The sequence below is a fragment of the Xyrauchen texanus genome, chromosome 46 (assembly GCF_025860055.1).
Source record: "Xyrauchen texanus isolate HMW12.3.18 chromosome 46, RBS_HiC_50CHRs, whole genome shotgun sequence".
Lineage (NCBI taxonomy): Eukaryota > Metazoa > Chordata > Actinopteri > Cypriniformes > Catostomidae > Xyrauchen > Xyrauchen texanus.
This window is the reverse complement of record NC_068321.1, coordinates 26791272-26813335: the sequence shown is the minus strand read 5'-3', so window position 1 is coordinate 26813335 and position 22064 is coordinate 26791272. Positions and strand designations below refer to the sequence as shown.

At 38.9% G+C, this 22064-nt stretch overlaps 3 protein-coding genes across 6 annotated transcripts in view; all 3 read right to left on the bottom strand.

Moving 5' to 3' along the window:
• LOC127638166 (histidine-rich glycoprotein-like) overlaps positions 1-6297 on the bottom strand; it is a 137451-nt gene extending 131154 nt beyond the window's left edge. Inside the window, exon 1 of the mRNA XM_052119581.1 lies at positions 6062-6297. The gene's annotated coding sequence lies outside the window, so the exon portion shown is untranslated. The remainder of the gene's footprint in view (positions 1-6061) is intronic.
• The window catches only part of LOC127638174 (neuronal acetylcholine receptor subunit alpha-7), a 320680-nt gene extending 306722 nt beyond the window's left edge, over positions 1-13958 (bottom strand). For all 4 annotated transcript variants that reach the window (XR_007969845.1, XR_007969844.1, XR_007969843.1 and 1 more), the window contains exons 1-5: positions 13741-13958; positions 10236-10375; positions 7429-7473; positions 1167-1276; positions 344-423 (exon numbers count right to left, since the gene is read on the bottom strand). Coding sequence is in view for 1 of the 4 variants with exons in the window: in XM_052119590.1 (XP_051975550.1) it covers positions 344-423; positions 1167-1276; positions 7429-7473; positions 10236-10375; positions 13741-13783 (418 nt within the window). In the remaining 3 variants the exon portion in view is untranslated. The remainder of the gene's footprint in view (positions 1-343; positions 424-1166; positions 1277-7428; positions 7474-10235; positions 10376-13740) is intronic.
• Positions 13959-18105: 4147 nt separating this feature from the next.
• Positions 18106-22064, bottom strand: part of spg11 (SPG11 vesicle trafficking associated, spatacsin) — a 41041-nt gene continuing 37082 nt past the window's right edge. Inside the window, exons 38-41 of the mRNA XM_052119570.1 lie at positions 19640-19716; positions 19214-19369; positions 18529-18680; positions 18106-18432 (exon numbers count right to left, since the gene is read on the bottom strand). Coding sequence (XP_051975530.1) covers positions 18252-18432; positions 18529-18680; positions 19214-19369; positions 19640-19716 — 566 coding nt within the window. The 3' untranslated portion in view covers positions 18106-18251. The remainder of the gene's footprint in view (positions 18433-18528; positions 18681-19213; positions 19370-19639; positions 19717-22064) is intronic.

Here is a 22064-nt window from a genome sequence, read left to right as displayed (position 1 = left end):
TCTGGTAGCATATAACAAAGCAATCATACTGTGCATGTATCGAACACGTCCATTCGCGTTCATCCGCGTGAGGTATACTTTCAAAACTGTGCGTGAGACAGAATGCGCAAATTAAACCTTTGAATTGCGCTCGTCGTTTTTTATGCGAACTTCCAACTTCCTGGTTTCCGCGGGACTAGAACCCATGTCACTTACAACACGCTATCAGTCGGGCCACAAGAAAAGGTAAACACACTTGAATTGATGCCTCATTCTTGTAATTGCAAGTAACAAACCTACAGTATTTTACATTTAATCACATGCCTCAACAATGATCCTGAAATTGAGATTGTTTTTATTTTACCTGGTGGCAGGTACTGGCAGTATCCCGATGAGTTGACGAGCACATTGGTGTGGAAAGTGGCATCAAATCTCTCGTCGGCACTGTTAAACGAACAAAATATCTACATATTGTAAATATGTAATCCCATTACATGTATTCCATTACTTCCCAACCCCGGTTACAACAGAGTTCTTATACTTCTAGACTTTACCATTACTCTAAATTGTGTAATACTGTACAGTCATGATAAATATGTGTAGGTGTGTCCGAGTGTGACTGGTAGTGCAGCACTTTGGAAGGGCTTAACCTTGCAACTTTAGCAGGACAAACAAGACCATAAAGCATGTGTCGGTGCACAGTCCCGAGTCAGCCGTGTAAATCGTCGTTATTTAAGACTCCACAAAGCTGCCAAAGATGACAAAGTCACTGAAGTTGTTACACAAGAGCTTGCTCGACCTCGAAACGACATGAGTATTGTGACTTTATCTCGTTTTCTCCCTTTTAATTAACACAAGTTGAGGTCAGTTGACAGCATTTGTGGCATAATGTTTATTACCAAAAAAATGTGTTTAGACTTGCCCCTCATTTGTATTAACAAAAGCAAAAATCGAGGTTACAATGGAAGTCAATGGGGCCAATTTTTAGAGGGTTTAAAGGCAGAAATGTGAAGCTTATAATTATTAAATATTCTGTTAAAACTGGTGTATTACTACTTGAGCTGTAAAGTTGAGTCGAAATGTTTTTTGTGGTAAACAACAGTATTTTAAAGCTATTTGTTGAAGCAATGTTTGTGTTCCTTTGCGAATACTGACAGCTGAAACATAAACACTTCTGTTCTGCTTACCTGTTATACAGCAGTATATCCGGCTTCCAGATGAGAGAATCTGGGAATCTGACGGTGGTCACGCCGGGATAATCGCTGGTGTTCCACCGCAGATAGTGATCGGTCCAATACTACAACAGATAAACACGAGAGTCAAGTACACCCTACTGTTTACAGTCTGTAAGTGCTCTAAAGAGCCTATAAAATAAAGCTTCTTTAATGGATCGTCACAATTGGTTTTATTTTGTTTATTGTTGGACCCGTTCAGTTCATGGTAGCTTAATGTTTATCAATATTTGTTGACTTTCTTTGCAATAGGCAATTTTGGTACTGTGTTGGGTCAACGCATGAATAACCACCAACCAACTGCCTTAAAACAGTTGAACTAAGGCCACGTCCACATTAATGTGTGTGAGATTGAAACCTCAGTTTTCAGTTGTAAACGTCTCATTTTGGCAACATTACGAATTTTGTTGGGTAGATTAGATGGTAAGCGAAAATCAGTTCTCATAGTCAGAGGTGGACTGGGAAGAGTTATCGGCCCGGGATTTTACACAGCAACAGACCCCCTTCGGCATATCGCTCGGCCGTTTTGTGGCTTGTTCTGAATAACGCGGGAGCACATTTCAGCTTATCGTGGCCCATTCGATCCATTTCGCGGCCGGCCCGCCCAGTTCTCCCGATGGCCAGTCCGCCCCTGATCGGCCCCCAAAGTGTGTCGGGCCCCCGATGGCCAGTCCGCCCCTAATCGGCCCCCAAAGTGTGTCGGGCCACCCACTTCGGCATATCATTCGGCAGTTTTGTGGCTTGTTTTGAATAACGCGGCACCACATTTCAGCTTATCGTGGCCCATTCGACCCATTTCGCGGCCGGCCCGCCCAGTTCTTCCGATGGCCAGTCCGCCCCTGATCGGCCCCAAAGTGTGTCGGGCCACTGGGTAAATACCCAATATGCCAGAATACCAATCCAGCCCTGCTCATAGTCAATATGTTGAATGCAGGAGAAATAGGCAGGAGTAAAGACCTGAGTGACTTTGACAAGGGCCAGATCTGTTATGGCCAGATGACGGAACCGGAGCGTCTCTGAAACGACAAGGCTTGTGGGGTGCTCCCGGTCAGCAGTGGTGAGTACCTACCGACAGTGATCCGAGGAGGGACAAACCACAAACCGGCGACAGGGTGTTTGGGTGCCCAAGGCTCATCGATGGGCGAGGGCAATGAAGGACATCCCGTCTGGTCCGAACCGACAGAAGGTCTACTGTGGCACAAGTCACAGAAAATATTAATGATAGTTACTGGATGAATGTGTCAGAACACACAGTTCATCACAGCCAGCTCGCGTATAGGACAGTGTAGCCACAGACCGGTCAGAGTGACCATGATGACCCCTGTCCACCATCGAAAGTGGACGGCTGTGTACGTGTGTGCCGTTTACCCGGGGAAGTAATGGCAACAGGATGCACTGTGGGAAGATGACAAGCCGGAGAAGGGAGTGAGATACTCTGAGCAATGTTCTGCTGGGAAACACTGAGTCCGCCATTCATGTGGACGTCAATGTGACACGTGCCTCCTACCTAAACATAGTTGCAGACCAGGTACACCCCTTCATGCCAACGGTATTCCCTGATGGCATTGGCCTCGTTCAGCAGGATAATGCACTCCTGCCACACTGCACACATTGTTCGGGAATGGTTTGAGGAACATGATGAAGAGTTCAAAGTGTTGACTTGGCCTTCAAATACCCGTCAAAGTCCCCGAATCGCTGTTTTGGCGACACGTGGAGGACCGACAGCATATTAGGCAGGTGGTCATAATATTTTGGCTCATCGCTGTATGCAGTAATGCAGAGCATTTTTGAAAGTCTCTCCTAAATGACAACTTAATAAAAAGACACAAAACACGCATAAACAAATACCATAAAACTTGAAAACACGAGTCTGGATACTTCTACTGGTCATGTGACATCTGACATGACGCCTCTCTGCAATAATAAATTAGATTTCTTAGACAGACATGCCGTCCGGTCGTGGGCTCTGTCTCATATCAGATGTAATGAAATAATCTGGAAGATGTCTTATTAGAGAGAACTGGAGTTTGTCTCATATGTGTAATTGCTTTTGTCTTCAATGCATGTCTGGAAGTAAAACGTGACTATTTTAAGCAACAACGTGGAAGTAAGCAGGATGGATGTTGTATGGGTGGTTAATCCAGTTTCCTCTCCGTATCCTCCAGCTAAGCGGTTATGCTAGCGCTCAGTTTGAAACATAAATCCAACCTCCTCCTTACATACAACAGATCCGCTTATCAGTAAGAAAATTATAATGAATTTAGGTGGTTTCTAGGGTGTTTCTAAGTAGATTGTAGTATGTATTGATAGGATATGGCTCGGGTCTCTTCTTCCATGTACATCTATGGGATTTCTCTTGTATTATTGGATAGTCCATATACATAAACTGCCAATGAACAAAAATGAACAAAAATGCATTTAAAAAAATATATGAAGCAGCTAGAGAGCGAGACAGAGAGAGAGAGAGTGAGAGAGAGATTACTTGGATGCTGCTGTGTTAGCGTCTTCCCAATCTTAATGAAGACTGAGGGCATCCTGCTTATTTTCTGCAGAGAGCTCTGATAACCAGTTAATTAAATGTATGTGTGCATGTTTAGGGGAAAAATAGCTGACGTGAAAAACAATGTGGCCTCAGGTAACCTCGAAACATCTTCAGAATGACATCGGTTTGTCATCAAAACTTGAATGTCAAAGTATCCCATGTGAGCTACTCTGCACGATTATGATGCGATTAGGATCACGACCCGGCCCCGCCCCGCCCTCCGCCCTGCCACATTCCTCCCTCGTTCTCTCAGGCTGGGGAGCCCCCGGCCTGACGTACAGTGTAGTACCCCCCCAAAAAAACACTGTAAAATTTAAAAGAGAGGGAAAAGGCCAATGCAGAGCGACAGTGTGTGAGAGAGAGAGAGAGAGAGAGAGAGAGAGAGAGAGAGAGAGAGAGATGAAAAAAACAAAAACTCTTACTCGCCAGCTCTCCGATACGCCGTAGCTTGTTCCTCGGCCACTCCTCCACCCTCTATCGGACGACAGCCGCGCCTCTCCGGGCGGATCAGAGGCAGTACTCCAGCCCCTGGCGGACGGAACGCCCCACCGCGTTCTTGGGGAACATAAGGGGTCTCCCCCGCCCCGGCAGCGGTTCTCCCGCTCCAGGCGGTCGGCATTGAGCCCCTCCCCGCTCGCGGTTGGTGGTCTTAAACCCTGCCGCGTTTCAGCGGCAGGTAGGCGACTCCTGCGCCCCTGGCAGTGGCCCTGACCGCTCCAGGCGGTCGGTTAGGAGCCCCTTCTCCCCTCGCGGTCGGCAGCCATCGTCCGCTTCCAGGCAGCTGGGCTCCTCGTCCCCCGGCAGATGCGGCTGCTCCATTGGGGTGGATGGTAGTGCCGAGAACTCTACTACGGCGTATCCCTCCTCCTTCCCGGGTTTCCGGCACCAGTGTAAGGGAGGAGGCGAGAACCGGCTTGTTAATATAAATAATAGTTTAATATAAAACTTAAACACAAGGACACAAAGACACACATGACGGACGTCCGTAAACGATCTCTCTCTCCCGCACGATCCTCTGCAGTCGACCTTTATCCCTCTCGGGAGGCTTGATTAGCCTAATACGGGACCGGGTGTGTACGATCATGACCCGGCACCGCCCTCCGTCCTGCCACAGTCTCTTTTATGCTTCGATAACTACTGCAGTAAACCTCAAATAGCTAAAAACTTTATATCTGCTTTTACCTAAAAAATTAGCCATTGTTTTCTTGTCTGTGAGTTTGCTGGGGTGAAAAATCCAATGTTATATATTAGATGTCCAGAACAAAATATGCCATCAAAGCATGCAAAACAAATCATCAGAAAAATATATTTTCAATGATTTATGATAAAATGTTGTATATCATTGCAAAGGGGAGGGTCCCAGCTTTCTAATGACACCTAGATTGAGCTTGTAGTCCACTCAGAGGCCGAGATATTCAATGAAATAATGAGGGTGGTGCTTGAACATAACATTAGACTGAATGTCTATGGACGAGCACATCTAAATTGCGTTAGAGCGCCCCCTACATTTCAGATCTGTATATTGTGATGGAATATGCTAGAGAATTTCTTTTTTTTAGTGCTTGCTTTTCAAAGTGAGCTTCAGTGAACAAAACCAGAATTACATGTTTAAAAAATTAGGACAAATATATATATATATATATATATAAGCATTGCTTATCATAAGATAATTTTGCAGTTCCATTTGGTGCCACTAGAGGCACACTTCACCTGAAAAAAGATGTCTTTCCTGTCCACACAGAGGCTGGTAACCTGTGTTCACGGTAAATCATTTTCTGGGTTTAACTGTGGTGGAAATTGGAGCCTCGTCAGTTGGATTCGACAGAAACCAGACATTAAGGCAAAGGACACGATCGTTTTGGCACCATCAAAACATTTACTAGAATGTTTGATTTTCTGTTTGCATTGTATTTATCATGCTGGTCCCTTTGGCATTAATCTCATCTGTAATGATTTTAGATAGTGGACTTTAATTTTCCTAATGTAGACCAAACAGAGCTGAGCCAAAGAGATGCTGTAATCCAATATGGGTCAAGCAATGATAAAGAATGTATAAAATGGCATCGTGCCAGCTCACGAGGACAACATATGCTCAAACCAGCACAGGTTATGGAAGGCTGCTAGTTCGAGTTGGCTTTATTGGAGTTTGTTAACTCAATACATGTAGGGGACATCACAACTGTTGTTAACGAAATCTTGTCCTCTTCTTTTGGAGGTGTCACACCAAGTGTGCCGCACAAGCCCTCAAAAGTGAAGCCAAAACGTCTCGATCGCCCCCCGGTGGCTGGTCCTAGTATAGGTCATAAACCCCGCCTCCCCATGTTATTCAACGGGACGTGAGACCAACTAAACAATTAAATTACACTTCACATATCTTTTTTCCAAAGATAGTTTCTGTCATTTACTGTCGTTTCTATCACGTTGATGTCATTTCAAGTGTTTGTTTTCAAAATAAGTTTGTTTTTAGTTATTTGATGCTATAAAAACGCTGCTGTGACATCATGATTGACAGCTGTGATTGACAGGTTCTCTGAGTGAAGTCACTGAAGCGCCAACTGACTTTTTTTCGGGATCTTCGGAGGACTGAGGAGATTTAAATTTAATATCTAAATTTCTATAATTAATTATTTCACACCGTCATAAGTCAAAAGTCAAAAGTGCAGGGGCGTGTCCTTGCGATTGATTCAGCGAGTGAGGGCGGGGCCTTGATTTCGCGGCTTTACTTCCTGCTCACTACTGCGCAGGTCTGGTCCCGAAATCGCAACTGCGTAGACTCAAGTCCCAAGATGTCAGCGCCATATCGGGACACTGGCGGCTTCAGTTCTCACCAATGGAAAAGAGCGAAGGGGCGTCGGCCATCTTTTTTTACAGTCCATGTGTCACACTTACAGTTCTTTCTACCACCCAAGACTGTATATTATTTTAAACGTTTGGCAAAGTCTAAGTGTGAGTTTGACAAATCCACACATAGGTTGCATATTCATTGCAATGCGCATTAAATCTATTAAGCTGTCATCCTCCGCAGACTGTGGCTATCTGATGTTTATTTATCATAAAAGACTGATCTGACTGTGCCTTCTGCGACTGTCAGTCGAAAGTTCTTCAGCTGAAATCAGTCTGTGTTTATTGATATTGTAACCACTGCCCCCAGTGGTCGAAACTGGAAGTGTTGTTGAACATAAGAGCATGCTTCAGCTCCAGTTTATGGATGAAATGTCCACAGGGTGGCGACAAAAGCGAGTTTTTTTAGTTGAAAATTAATCAAGCGTAATGCATATTTGATTAGCAATACGCCCAAACCCTAAACGTAACGTCAGTGGAGATCAAAATGGCATTTTAGAGCGGAAATGCAACCTCCGTGTTGCACTTATTGTTGATTATGTGAACGCGATTACTTCCTGGTTTCCACGGGACCAGAACCCACGTCTCTGGAGCTGCTCGGCATAAGTAGCACTACAGGAAAATTAAATACATTTGAATTGATGCAACAATGCGCAATAGGAGGTGGAGCTACAGGTAGTTAGTAATTCGGCTGAATGGGGTCGATTTCAGGATACTGGAACTTTCGCCAGCAACATCGAGTTTTCCTGTGATCATGTAGTTTACTACTAGAATTTTTTACTGTTAAAATCGTTGAGATCTCAGCTGGTGCAGGAAACTCAGAGAACGTCTTACCAGCTGAAGCCAGATGTTTGTCGTCAGAACTTGGTTCTTCTCATCCTGAAAATGGAATAAAACATTTAAAAGCTCGTCAGCTACAAACGCCATAGAACGATTGAGATATTATGGTCTGGTTTTGCACTTCGTTTGATGCACAAAAATCTCATTCGGATTACTTTTGGAAACTGGGACAGATAATGTACAATCCCACATCGTGTCCACGCACTAATTACATTTTTTTTTAATGTTTCTATTATTCTAGCTTTGATTAAGCCTTATAAAATGTTCAGCCTTATGGGGGGTCTCTTAACTCGCTGTCATTTTTACCGGTCAGATGTGTCATTTATGATGATGATGATGATGTTTCCATTTCTTCTTCCCTGAAGTAAGAACAATACAATTATGCATTTCTTTTGCGTTCTTATTTACATGTACATTTCTAAATTGTAACATTAATTTGCATATACAAATAAGCACATTTTGGGGGAAAAGTGTGTTCTGCATTGTGAGTGTGTTATTGTCTCACTCAATATGTGTGTGTGAGTTCAGCATTAGAATTGATTTATTGTGTTTGACAAATGTAAAAAAGGCTCTGTGTTATAGTGTCACCAGTTCATTCAAGTGTGTGTTTGTGTGAATGTGTTTGTGTGTGTGTGTGTGTGTGTGTGTGTGAGTTTGTGTGTGTGTGTGAGTTTGTTTGTGTATGAGTGTGTGTTTGTGTGAGAGTGTTTGAGAGTGAGTGTGTTTGTTTGTTTGTTTTTGTGTGTGTGAGTGTGAGTGTGTGTGTGTGAGTGTGTTTGTGTATGTGAGTGTGTGAGTGTAGCGGTTAGCGTGCTGCGCTATGAACCTGGTGACCTGAGTTTGGTTCTCGCTCATGGCCAACACCAGTGATGATTATCTGAACCGGTCCCGGGCCTCCCCTAGGTCGACTCAGCCTAAAATGAGTGTCTGGTGCGGTGTGTAAAACATCGCCACTGGGGAGACAAAGGCAGTCGGGTGTGGTGCTGGCCACCCACCCCCTTGTGTACTGTTCCGGCCTTCATAGGTGCTCGCTAACAGCACTTGCTCCTACAGTCTGTTAAGACTAAATGGGGGACCTTTTTGTTGTATGTGAGTGTGTGAGTTTGTTTGTGTATGTGAGTGTGTGAGTGTGTGAGTTTGTTTGTGTGTGTGTGAGTGTGTTTGTGTATGTGTGTTTGTGTTTGTGTATGTGTTTGTTTGTGTATGTGAGTGTGTGTGTGAGTGTGTTTGTGTATGTGAGTTTGTTTGTGTGTGTGTTTGTGTATGCGAGTGTGTGAGTGTGTGTGTTTGTTTGTGTATGTGAGTGTGAGTGTGTTTGTATATGTGAGAGAGTGTGTGTGTGTGTGTGTGTGAGTGTGTATTTATCACTTTGTGGGGACCAAATGTCCCCATAAGGATAGTAAAACCCGAAATTTTTGACCTTGTGGGGACATTTTGTCGGTCCCCATGAGGAAAACAGCTTATAAATCATACAAAATGATGTTTTATTGAAAATGTAAAAATGCAGAAAGTTTTCTGTGAGGGTTAGGTTTAGGGGTAGGGTTAGGTTTAGGGGATAGAATATAAAGTTTGTACAGTATAAAAACCATTGTGTCTATGGAAAGTCCCCATAAAACATGGAAACACTACATGAGTGTGTGTGCGTGAGTGTGTGTGAGAGTGTGTGTGTGTGAGTGTGTATTTGTTTGTGTGAGTGTGAGTGTGTTTGTGTATGTGAGTGTGTGTGTGAGTGTGTATTTGTTTGTGTGAGTGTGTGTGTGAGTGTGTTTGTGTATGTGAGTGTGTGTGTGTGAGTGTGTGTGTGAGTGTGTGTGTGAGTGTGTATTTGTTTGTGTGAGTGTGTGTGTGAGTGTGTTTGTGTATGTGAGTGTGTGTGTGAGTGTGTATTTGTTTGTGTGAGTGTGTGTGTGAGTGTGTTTGTGTATGTGAGTGTGTGTGTGTGAGTGTGTGTGTGAGTGTGTGTGTGAGTGTGTATTTGTTTGTGTGAGTGTGTGTGTGAGTGTGTTTGTGTATGTGAGTGTGTGTGTGAGTGTGTGTGTGAGTGTGTATTTGTTTGTGTGAGTGTGTGTGTGAGTGTGTTTGTGTATGTGAGTGTGTATGTGAGTGTGTGTGTGTGAGTGTGTGTGTGAGTGTGTATGTGAGTGTGTATGTGAGTGTGTGTGTGAGTGTGTATTTGTTTGTGTGAGTGTGTGTGTGAGTGTGTTTGTGTATGTGAGTGTGTGTGTGAGTGTGTGTGTGAGTGTGTGTGTGTGTGTTTGTGTATGTTTTTTTTTTACAATCAGAATTATCGAATCAAGCCCAGTGTTAGTTGATCAGATGGCAAATGGAGGAAAAAGTCACCATGTACTGCTCAGATAAACGAAACCATTTTGATTAAATGAGGAACGTTTATGTTGGTCAGAAATGACAGAATATTCATCTTTAGCGTTCCAGGAAAACACAACATCAAACGGGTTTGGAACGACATTGCAATTTCAGTGTAAACAAATCTCTTCAAAGCTGAATAAATGTGAGCATGACAGCACATATCATTATCATATCATTAATGAGATCAAAGTGTGACGAGCATTGATGTGCACGAGCATTGACTGAGACTAGAGAGAGAAAATGTAATACTTTGCTCCGCCTCTCAAACGACTTTCCTTTTCATATGACATCATCAAGCCCTCTTATTTTCAGCCACCTGTCACATAGAGACACTTTACGCCATCTAATGAATTATTGATGGGTAAGCAAGTTACACTCGGAAACATGGCACATTTCAAGAACATCGTGACCTGTGTATGTGTTTGTGTCCTCACCACGTCCATGATCTGCATCAGACTGAAGCTGAAGTGAACGCTGAGCGAGTGTGAATCATTATAAACGGGGCGTTCCAGAGGATTGTAGTTTCTCATCAAGTCTTTGTACAACCGCCGCTGGTGCTCCCCCTGTAGAGAGACTGAGACACACCAGAACACACGATTTCTAGCTGTGAACAACCCCCAAAACCATGATCCTAAAGTGACCTCCGGCGCAGACACATTCGATTGTTCCCTCACTTTATTCAAAATAGGGCACCAAATGAATCACACCAAAAAAACTGAATCAAATAAATTTGACTACATGTTATAGTTCATCATTCAGCGCATCATTTATTAAAAAATAATGCAATCGAATCGTTGAGGAAGCAAATCTTTACACACACAGTCATGGCGATATATCACATAGTTGCAATAGACCTTTTCACACTCCGGGTTTTGGGATGCGGAAGTAAACGTTTGCAGGTAAACTTCGACAGCGGTGAACGGGAGATCACAGCAAATATTATTTTCACTTACACATTTGCTCCAAGAGCAAAAGAATAAATCCACTATTACATTTGAACGACTTTCCAGAAGATGGAAAAATAGAGCATGTTGATTTAGAGAGTAAAGTGGGAGAAAATGCCAAATTTACTGTCTCTCGCGCAGCAGCTCTGTAATTATTATTATTTTTTTTTACTATTTTCAGGGTAATAAATCAAAGCATAATGCTATAAATTTACACTCGATATTTAAAACAATTTATAATATTATTTGTTTCTATATTTCGGCTGCTAAATTTGTCAGAAACACAGTCTGTGAAAAAGGCGACTTTATTTTTCACATTTAAGATAATTACTGCGACTAAATTTCTCGACTGCAATTTAATATCTTGCAATTGTGACTATTTTTCACAATTACGAGAATTATTGCGACTAAATTTCTCGACTGCAATTTGATATCTCGCAATTGTGACTATTTTTCATAATTACGAGAATTATTGCCACTAAATTTCTCGACTGCAATTTGATATCTCGCAATTGTGACTATTTTTCATAATTACGAGAATTATTGTGACTAAATGACTCGACTGCAATTTGATATCTCGCAATTGTGACTATTTTTCATAATTACGAGAATTATTGCGACTAAATGACTCGACTGCAATTTGATATCTCGCAATTGTGACTATTTTTCATAATTACGAGAATTATTGTGACTAAATTTCTCGACTGCAATTTGATATCTCGCAATTGTGACTATTTTTCATAATTACGAGAATTATTGCGACTAAATTGACATTATCGACTGCAATTTACGATATCTACTGCAATGATATCTGTGACTATTTTTCATAATTACGAGAATTATTGCGACTAAATTTCTCGACTGCAATTTGATATCTCGCAATTGTGACTATTTTTCATAATTACGAGAATTATTGCGACTAAATTTCTCGACTGCAATTTGATATCTCGCAATTGTGACTATTTTTCATAATTACGAGAATTATTGTGACTAAATGACTCGACTGCAATTTGATATCTCGCAATTGTGACTATTTTTCATAATTACGAGAATTATTGCGACTAAATTTCTCGACTGCAATTTGATATCTCGCAATTTTGACTATTTCTCGCAGTTGAGTTCACATCACACAATTGTTACTATTTTTTATAATTACGAGAATTATTGTGATATCTCGCAATTATGACTATTTTCGCAGCTGTGAGTTTTATCATGTTATTATGACATATCTTGAAATTGCGACATTATTTGAAATATTTCCTCACAACTGTGACTTTATTTCTCGCAATTCTGAATTTTATCACGTGATTGTGACTATTTCTCACAACTCAGTTCACATCACAATTGTGACTTAATTTTTCATTATTATAACTATTTACTCGCAATTGGGACGTTTATCTTGTGATTGCGATTCCGTATTTCATAATTACGAAATATTTACTCTCAATTGTGACTATTCAAATTACCCGACCGCACGAGAGTTCACATCATGGAATTGCAAATGTATTTCCTGTTTCGGGGAGTATTGGAATACATGTAATGGGATTACATATTTAAAATACAAAATATAAGTAACAATTAGATTGATCTTGTTTTAGAAACAACACTGCATAAGATATTTGGGTTTTTCAGAGAATGTATTTTTAACACGTGTATTTTGAGTTTTTATACTACCATATATACCAGTACTGAAGAAGTAATCCAAAGTATTTAGATTACATTACTGACCTTGAGCAATCTAACGGAATACATTACAGATTACATTTTAAAGCATGTAATCTGTAATCTGTAGTGGAATACATTTCAAAAGTAATCCTGTTTATTTTATATAATTGCCAGAAAAAAAAAAAAAAAAAAAAAAAAATCGAACAATTTTAATCTTTTATCTCGCAATTCCGACTTTATTTTCAATAATTGTGTGACGTGAACTCGATTGCAACTTTATATCTTGCAATTGTGACTTTATTATTTATAATTACGAGACATATACTGGCAATTGTGAGGTTACATCTCTGAATTGCATTTTTAATTTTTAATTTTTATTTATTTAGTGGCGGGATCCGGCTTACGTTCATAGCTACTTTGCAAAACATATAATTTTTTTAACTTTCTTTCAGTAGAAATATCAAAACATCCTTAACAAATAAAAGAAAGCAAAAGTACAGTTTATTGAACACTCCTGGTCTTGATTCGGTCTTAAATCGAAATCTACGGCAGGATTTCTCACAGGAGTTGAATGAGTATCAGGTGACATCACAGGGAGGAGAATCGTGCTTTTAAAAACAGGATGTTGTCAGCAGAGGCAGGAAACAAACGTCTGTTATGGATGAAAGTTCTGAGCAGATCAGAAACAAAATGCACTTTAAAAGTGCAAGAGATGAGATATGATGAGGTCACCCAAAAAAGTCAAAATGTGGGTTAATGGAGCGCCGACTTTAAGAGGAAGTACTGTAGTAATTCTGTGGTTAACTATTAGTATTAATCAATATGGGCTGTGATCCAATAGTAAGAATAAGTCAATGAAACCTCCACATTGATTAAACACTACTCTGCATTTTGAGATAGGATATTTTAAAGTACCATAATATTAATATATGTTAACCTCAACGTACCAAAGCATTTCTACAGAACATTTCTATAAGATATTCAATCACCCATTTAATCTAAAACAATACATATAAAATATAATTCCTTAACAAACAGAATTATTAACAGACATGTAGGGAACACTGGGAAAATGCATGAAAATGCATGATTGACATGTACAGAATAGAATAGATATAATAGAAGTAAAGTGCAAAAGTATAAAACAGAAGAGCACAGAGCAGAATGCAATAGAATTAAACGGAACATAGAACGCATAGAATGGCACAGAATAGAATTGGAGTACAGTAGAGTACAATAGAACATTGAAATGAATCATAACTGCATGTAAGAACACATGACAGTGCATAAACAGAACTGCACTGTGAGTGAAAGCATGAATTATTCGTACCGTGTATGAAGAGCGCGATGATGATCAGATACCGGGAGCTCATGACGGTCACACCGGCGCTGGAGAGTCGAATGAACGGATATCCCGCCGCTGAACGGACCGCAAGGGTATGACAGACTTCTGGCAGCGCTTCTCGTGCACCTCCCGCAGTCTCTCAGAACCGGACACGTGCGATCAGTCCTGACGCGACGCTCAGCGGGGACAGACGCGTCACATCGAGCGCACATGCATATATTCTCAAATCTAAACTCTACTCGAGTCAAACTAATTAACCGAGAAATGAAGCAAACAAAAAAATAAAAAAAAAAAAAAAAAATAAATCACATTTAATTTTGTTTGTAAGTACAGTGACCCAAAACACACTGGACTCTAAATTCACACTTATAAAGTCAATGTCAATCCATTAGATAACAACATTTAATAGAAACTATTAGTTATTTTAAAGAACAGGTTCACAAGCAGAATAGAATAGAATATGTGTAGAGTACACAGTACAACAGAAAATAATAGAAAAACTGAAGTCAGTATAGAACGGAATAGGAGTGAACAGAATAGAACAGAATCAAACAGGGAAGCATATCAGAATTGAATAAAATACAAGTGAAGTACACAGTACAATAGAACAGAATAGAAAAACTTCAATCAGAATAGAAAGGAAAAGGAGTAGAATAGAAACGAATAGAACAGATTGGAACATATTTGAAAAAAACATATAAGGAAAGAACAGGAGTTGAATAGACAGAAAAATAGAACAGAATAGAACTAAATACATTAGAATTGAACAGGAAAACATATCAGAATAGAATACAATAGGAGTGAATTATACAATAGAATAGAATACAATAGGAGTGAATTATACAATAGAATAGAATACAATAGGAGTGAATTATACAATAGAATAGAATACAATAGGAGTGAATTATACAATAGAATAGAATACAATAGGAGTGAATTATACAATAGAATAGAATACAATAGGAGTGAATTATACAATAGAATAGAATACAATAGGAGTGAATTATACAATAGAATAGAATACAATAGGAGTGAATTATACAATAGAATAGAATACAATAGGAGTGAATTATACAATAGAATAGAATACAATAGGAGTGAATTATACAATAGAATAGAATACAATAGGAGTGAATTATACAATAGAATAGAATACAATAGGAGTGAATTATACAATAGAATAGAATACAATAGGAGTGAATTATACAATAGAATAGAATACAATAGGAGTGAATTATACAATAGAATAGAATACAATAGGAGTGAATTATACAATAGAATAGAATACAATAGGAGTGAATTATACAATAGAATAGAATACAATAGGAGTGAATTATACAATAGAATAGAATACAATAGGAGTGGAGTAAATGGTAGAACAGAATAGAAAAACAATTCAGGAAAGAACAATAGTTGAGTACACAGAAAAATAGAACAGAATAGAACTAAAAAAACATTAGAATTGAACAGGAAAACATATCAGAATAGAATACAATAGGAGTGAAGCACACAGTAAAGAAAGAACAGAATAGAAAAACTGAAATCAGAATAGAACAGAATATGAGTGGAGAACGCAATAGAATAGAATAGAATAGAACATTAGAATCAAACAGAAAAACATATCAGAATAGAATACAATAGGAGTGGAGTACACAGTAGAATAGAACAGAATAGAAAAACAAATCAAAACAGAGCAGGAGTTGGGTTGAGTACACAGAAAAATAGAACTAAAACAGAATGAGTGGAGTATGCAGTACAACAGAAAAAGAAAAAACTGAAATCAGAATAGAACGGAATAGAACTAAAAACATTACAATCGATCAGGAAAACATATCTGAATAGAAATGAATAGGGGTGGAGTACACAGTAGAATAGAATAAGACATTAGAATCAAAAGAAAAACAAATCAGAATAGAATACAATAGGTGCAGAGTACACAGTAGAGTAGAATAGAATAGAACACACAAAAATAGAAGTGAATGTGGACTATAAAGCAGAATAGAACAGAATAGAAAAATAGAATAGAATGAAGAAACAAATCTGAATAGAGTAGGAATGGAGTACACAGTACAATATCATTTTATATAAATAATAGAAATTAAATAGATTAGATTAGAACAGAATAGGAGTGCAGTACAAAACAGAATAGAATAGTATAGAGTTGTTGAAATGAATATAAATGGCCATCTTTATGGATACAATGACACAGTTATTATTGTTTTCACTTGAATGTGAAACATCTTGAAAACTCTGAATTAAAACACAATGAACTCGTTTATCACACATTCATTATTTTCTATAATGATCATTATTAATCACATTTCCTTTATTTTGCACCGTGCAGCGCCGTGCAACGCATCTCCTATAGGATCAAATGATGTTGATTAAGTCAAGCCAACACAAAACACCTCAACTGCTCATGTTTTGAATGATCTTGAGCAGTTGCCCATTTTTAGGGAGGTGCAAATGAATCCTTAAGACATTGATTTGTTTCTCAAATGGGCTGCAGTGACACTTTATTCCTCTGCAGACTGACTATCAATCTTCTTCTAACTCACAGCAGCTGTAATTAAATTCATTCAGACTGTATTCCCACTGAACTGACTGTGACAGAGCAGCTGACTGATATAAAGTGTTTTTGTGCACCTTTGGGTTTTTCAGTATGATTTGAGAAGCAGCATTTGTCCTGGTGTTGAGTGACATCTAGTGGTGATGTTTGAGCACTGCATCTGATTTAACACAAACGATTCACATCAAAACAAGCTGAGGCGAAAACTGGTGTGGGCGTGGCCTAAATGAATAGCTTCAGCATTTAATTTGCGTCATCACTCAAAAATTTTCATGGAAGTCTCCGAATTACATTTAATAATTTTTTTTTTAAATATGAAATGTTTTATTTCAAAAAGTAGTAATATTGCTGTGTATTTCTATGCATTTATGTTGGCTTAAAAAAAACAAAACAATGATCGACTAAATTAACTTATTATTATTAGTCCGACTTCTGAGACCAAAAGTTTGTACACTTATAATGATCAACGTGACAAAACAATAGAGATGTGTGCAAGTGCTCGGATGTAGATAGAACTGATCTTTCAGCGCTGTATTTTATGCTAAAATATGCTAGCAACACACTAGCATTTCCTAGCTATATGCTAAAACATACTAGCAACATACCAGCATTTCCTAGCTACATGTTAAAACATATTAGCAACCTTTCAGCAATGTCAAGCTGCATGCTAAAACATGTTAGCAACATACTAACAATGCCTAGCTACATGCCAAAACATGTTAACAACATGCAAACAATGCTTAGCCACATGCTAAAATATGCTAGCACCATACTAACAATGCCTAGCGACATGCTAAAACATGTTAGCAACAAACAAGCAATGATTAGCTACATGCTAAAACATGTTAGCACCATACTAGGAATGCCTAGCAACATGCTAAAACATGTTAGCAACATACTAGCAAGCATGCTAAAATATGTTAGCAACATATTAACAATGCCTAGCTACATGCCAAAACAATGCTTAGCCACATGCTAAACCATGCTAACACCATACTAACAATGTCTAGCTACATGTCAAAACATGCTAGCAACATGCAACCAATGCTTGGCCACTTGCTAAATCATGATAGCACCATACTATCAAATACTAGCAATGCCTAACAACATGTTAAAACATGCTAGCAACATGCAAGCAATGCCTCGCAACATGCTAATACATGCTAGCAATGCAAATCTATCCATCTATCTGTAAAACTTCTTTCAAGGCTTTTAAACTTTTTTTTTTTTTTTTTTACATTCAGAAGGCTTTTTCAAGCAAACAATGTTTATATACAAACTTTTCAATCTGGTTTATATTGGTGGTTATAAATGAAAATGTTTCAATACTCTTGTGCGAAAAACATGCTGTTCAAATTTTAAACTAGCTTTTTACTGTATTTTATTCTTGCATTAAACATTTTGAGTATAATTGACAACAGTCGAATGGTTGAAATCATGTTTCTCTGATTAAAAAAAAAAAAACCTTTTTATGTTGTCAAAAGGCTTTAAATATAAATGTATAACTATATAAAAAAACAACAACATCATACCCAGCTTAAAAGTTTTGGTTCCTAGAGTGGACATCCTTACATTCTCTGTTGGTTAGCCAAGACTGGAACATTCCCCGAACGTTCTCCTAACAACTATATTCCCGTATCCTTTCAGCAACCCTCAATAATGTCTCTCGCCACTACAAAAACAGCAGTTTTACAGTGTTAATGGGGTAAAACCTGCTGTTTCGGTGCTGACACAAACCACACAAACCAGAAATGAATCAAGGAAAATGCAATTTCCTTTTATTTAGTCTTGAAACATTTTAACATATTTGCATATTAGATCGTGATTTGATCAATTCATGTCTAGTACAAACACTGCATAGTTAATACAACATTAACATTTACATTGATCAGATTTAGTCAGTGCGGTTTCAGTGAGAAATCTCTAGTTAAGTTCCCAGTCGGTCCTTCAGGAAGCTGTTTGTTTTGGAGTCCTGGAGCAGCATGTTCGCCACATCCAGAAACTTATGCTCGTACGCCAGTTTATAATGCGTGTAAACGTCCTCGCAGTACGACAGAAGCTTCTTCAGATTCTGACTGGAGCTCGCCGGCGGTTTGTGATGCGACATTCTGCAAAAAACAATGAAATATTACAAATACAATAATACACTTCAACGGTATACAAGTCAGTCCGAACGTGTCCATTAGCTCAAGATTGACGCTTACTTTTTCGAAATGTCTTCAAACAGGCTTGCGGTCAGCGATCTGTGACGTTTAAACTCCTCCAGGTAGTTAAATTCTCCTTTCAGGATGACCTTTTGAAACAGAACCTCGGCCCAGTCCGGGCTGTAGTCGTACGCTTCAGACAACACAAACGCCTGCGGGGAGAGACACGAAATAACAAACCCCACAAGTTCACGGGTCACTGAACAAGTTGATAATGTTGCTCTTTTATTATGTAAATGTCACCATCAATAATAATTGCGTATTGTACATTGTTTCTGAATATATGAATGTCTATGTGTCGTTCTTAAAGGAACAGTTCACCTTAAAATAAAACTTCTGTCATCATTTACTCACCCTCATGTCATTCCAAACCCGTATTTGAATGGAATAAAATGCAGGGCAAGATTTTCAGTGAATAATGACTTATATTTTGGACTGTTCCACACACTAAGCTATCATATGACTTCAGAAGACTTTGAATATAATGCACAAGTTTGTGCTATGTTTTGCCCTTTTTGGACCTTGACAGCCACTCGTCAATATTTGCTTTGTATGTGAAAAGCAGTGTGAATATTCTGCTAAACATCTCCTTTTGGAAAGAAAGGAATGAAAGTCATATCGGATTGGAACAAAGACGAGTTCTGTTTTACACTGTGAAGTGCAGAAAGAGTGTTCAAGTGAAAACCTGGTAACAGCGCGGCAGAGCCACAATGGCGTTCTGGAGTTCTGCTGGTCGCAGGTTGATGACACGCTCATCCTGTCCGTGATTCAGGAAGTGCAGCTGAAGAGTGACAAGTTTGGCCAATTTCACACATTTAACGGCCTGACGCACACACGAGTCCTGAAATCACACACACACGCACACACACACGCACACACACACGCACACACACACGCACACACACACGCACACACACACACACACGCACACGCACACGCACACACACACACACACGCACACACACACGCACACACACACACACGTACATTGATCGATCATGCAAAACAGAAGTAGGAATGTGTATTAGGAAAGTAAATATGGTCAGTTCTGATTTCATGTTAACTTTAAAAGGAAGTGAGTAATATGTTTGATCTACAGGAAAAGAAATACCTTCGAGTAGCTCTCGGCGGCATCTTTCAATAGAGTGAGAACCTTCACTAAAGCATTCTTCAGTTCTGCCGTGATCACTGAGTGCACCAAAACAGCACATCAGAAGATACATAACAATACAGTTATACAATAACATTCATCTTTAAACTAAACAATTTACTACAACTTAACTATACTGTATATTAAGTCAAGTCAACTTTTATTGATAGAGCACATTTAAAAACAACAGTACTTGACTCAAAGTGCTTTACATATCAAACCAAAAAAATACTATAAGTAGACTATACTACAGTCTACATTCCTATAACTAAACTACTATAGCTAAAACTACACCATAACTACACTACTATAGCTAAAACTACACCATAACTACACTACTATAGCTAAAACTACACCATAACTAAACTACTATAGCTAAAACTACACCATAACTAAACTACTACAGCTAAAACTACACCATAACTAAACTACTACAGCTAACACTACACCATAACTACACAACTATAGCTAAAACTACACCATAAATAAACTACTACAGCTAACACTACACCGTAACTACACAACTATAGCTAAAACTACACCATAACTAAACTACTATAGCTAAAACTACACCATAACTAAACTACTACAGCTAAAACTACACCATAACTAAACTACTACAGCTAAAACTACACCATAACTAAACTACTACAGCTAAAACTACACCATAACTAAACTACTACAGCTAAAACTACACCATAACTAAACTACTATAGCTAAAACTACACCATAACTACACAACTATAGCTAAAACTACACCATAACTAAACTACTATAGCTAAAACTACACCATAACTACACAACTATAGCTAAAACTACACCACTATAGCTAAAACTACACCATAACTAAACTGCTATAGCTAAAACTACGCCATAACTAAACTGCTATAGCTAAATCTACACCATAACTACACAACTATAGCTAAAACTACACCATAACTAAACTACTATAGCTAAAACTACACCATAACTAAACTACTATAGCTAAAACTACACCATAACTAAACTACTATAGCTAAAACTACACCATAACTAAACTACTACAGCTAAAACTACACCATAACTAAACTACTATAGCTAAAACTACACCATAACTAAACTACTATAGCTAAATCTACACCATAACTACACAACTATAGCTAAAACTACACCATAACTAAACTACTACAGCTAAAACTACACCATAACTAAACTACTACAGCTAAAACTACACCATAACTAAACTATACTTTACTATTCGATGGTATAGTATTACTTGACTAACTATAACTAGAATACACTACTGTATACTATAACTACACTTTACTTAAACTACACTATAACTATGTAAACTATACTACAGTGTTGCATACTATACTAACAACAATATGACTATACTATACCGCACTAACTAAACTAAAATAAAAAGTATACTATAACAGTATATTATACTATAACTATACTATAGTGTTACATGCTATCCTGTAACTACACTTAACTTAATCTGCACCATATCTAAACTACACTCACCTAAAGGATTATTAGGAACACCTGTTCAATTTCTCATTAATGCAATTATCTAATCAACCAATCACATGGCAGTTGCTTCAATGCATTTAGGGGTGTGGTCCTGGTCAAGACAATCTCCTGAACTCCAAACTGAATGTCAGAATGGGAAAGAAAGGTGATTTAAGCCATTTTGAGCGTGGCATGGTTGTTGGTGCCAGACGGGCCAGTCTGAGTATTTCACAATCTGCTCAGTTACTGGGATTTTCACGCACAACCATTTCTAGGGTTTACAAAGAATGGTGTGAAAAGGAAAAACATCCAGTATGCGGCAGTCCTGTGGGCTGAAAATGCCTTGTTGATGCTAGAGGTCAGAGGAGAATGGGCCGACTGATTCAAGCTGATAGAAGAGCAACTTTGCCTGAAATAACCACTCATTACAACCGAGGTATGCAGCAAAGCATTTGTGAAGCCACAACACGCACAACCTTGAGGCGGATGGGCTACAACAGCAGAAGACCCCACCGGGTACCACTCATCTCCACTACAAATAGGAAAAAGAGGCTACAATTTGCAAGAGCTCACCAAAATTGGACAGTTGAAGACTGGAAAAATGTTGCCTGGTCTGATGAGTCTCGATTTCTGTTGAGACATTCAGATGGTCGAGTCAGAATTTGGCGTAAACAGAATGAGAACATGGATCCATCATGCCTTGTTACCACTGTGCAGGCTGGTGGTGGTGGTGTAATGGTGTGGGGGATGTTTTCTTGGCACACTTTAGGCCCCTTAGTGCCAATTGGGCATCGTTTAAATGCCACGGCCTACCTGAGCATTGTTTCTGACCATGTCCATCCCTTTATGGCCACCATGTACCCATCCTCTGATGGCTACTTCCAGAAGG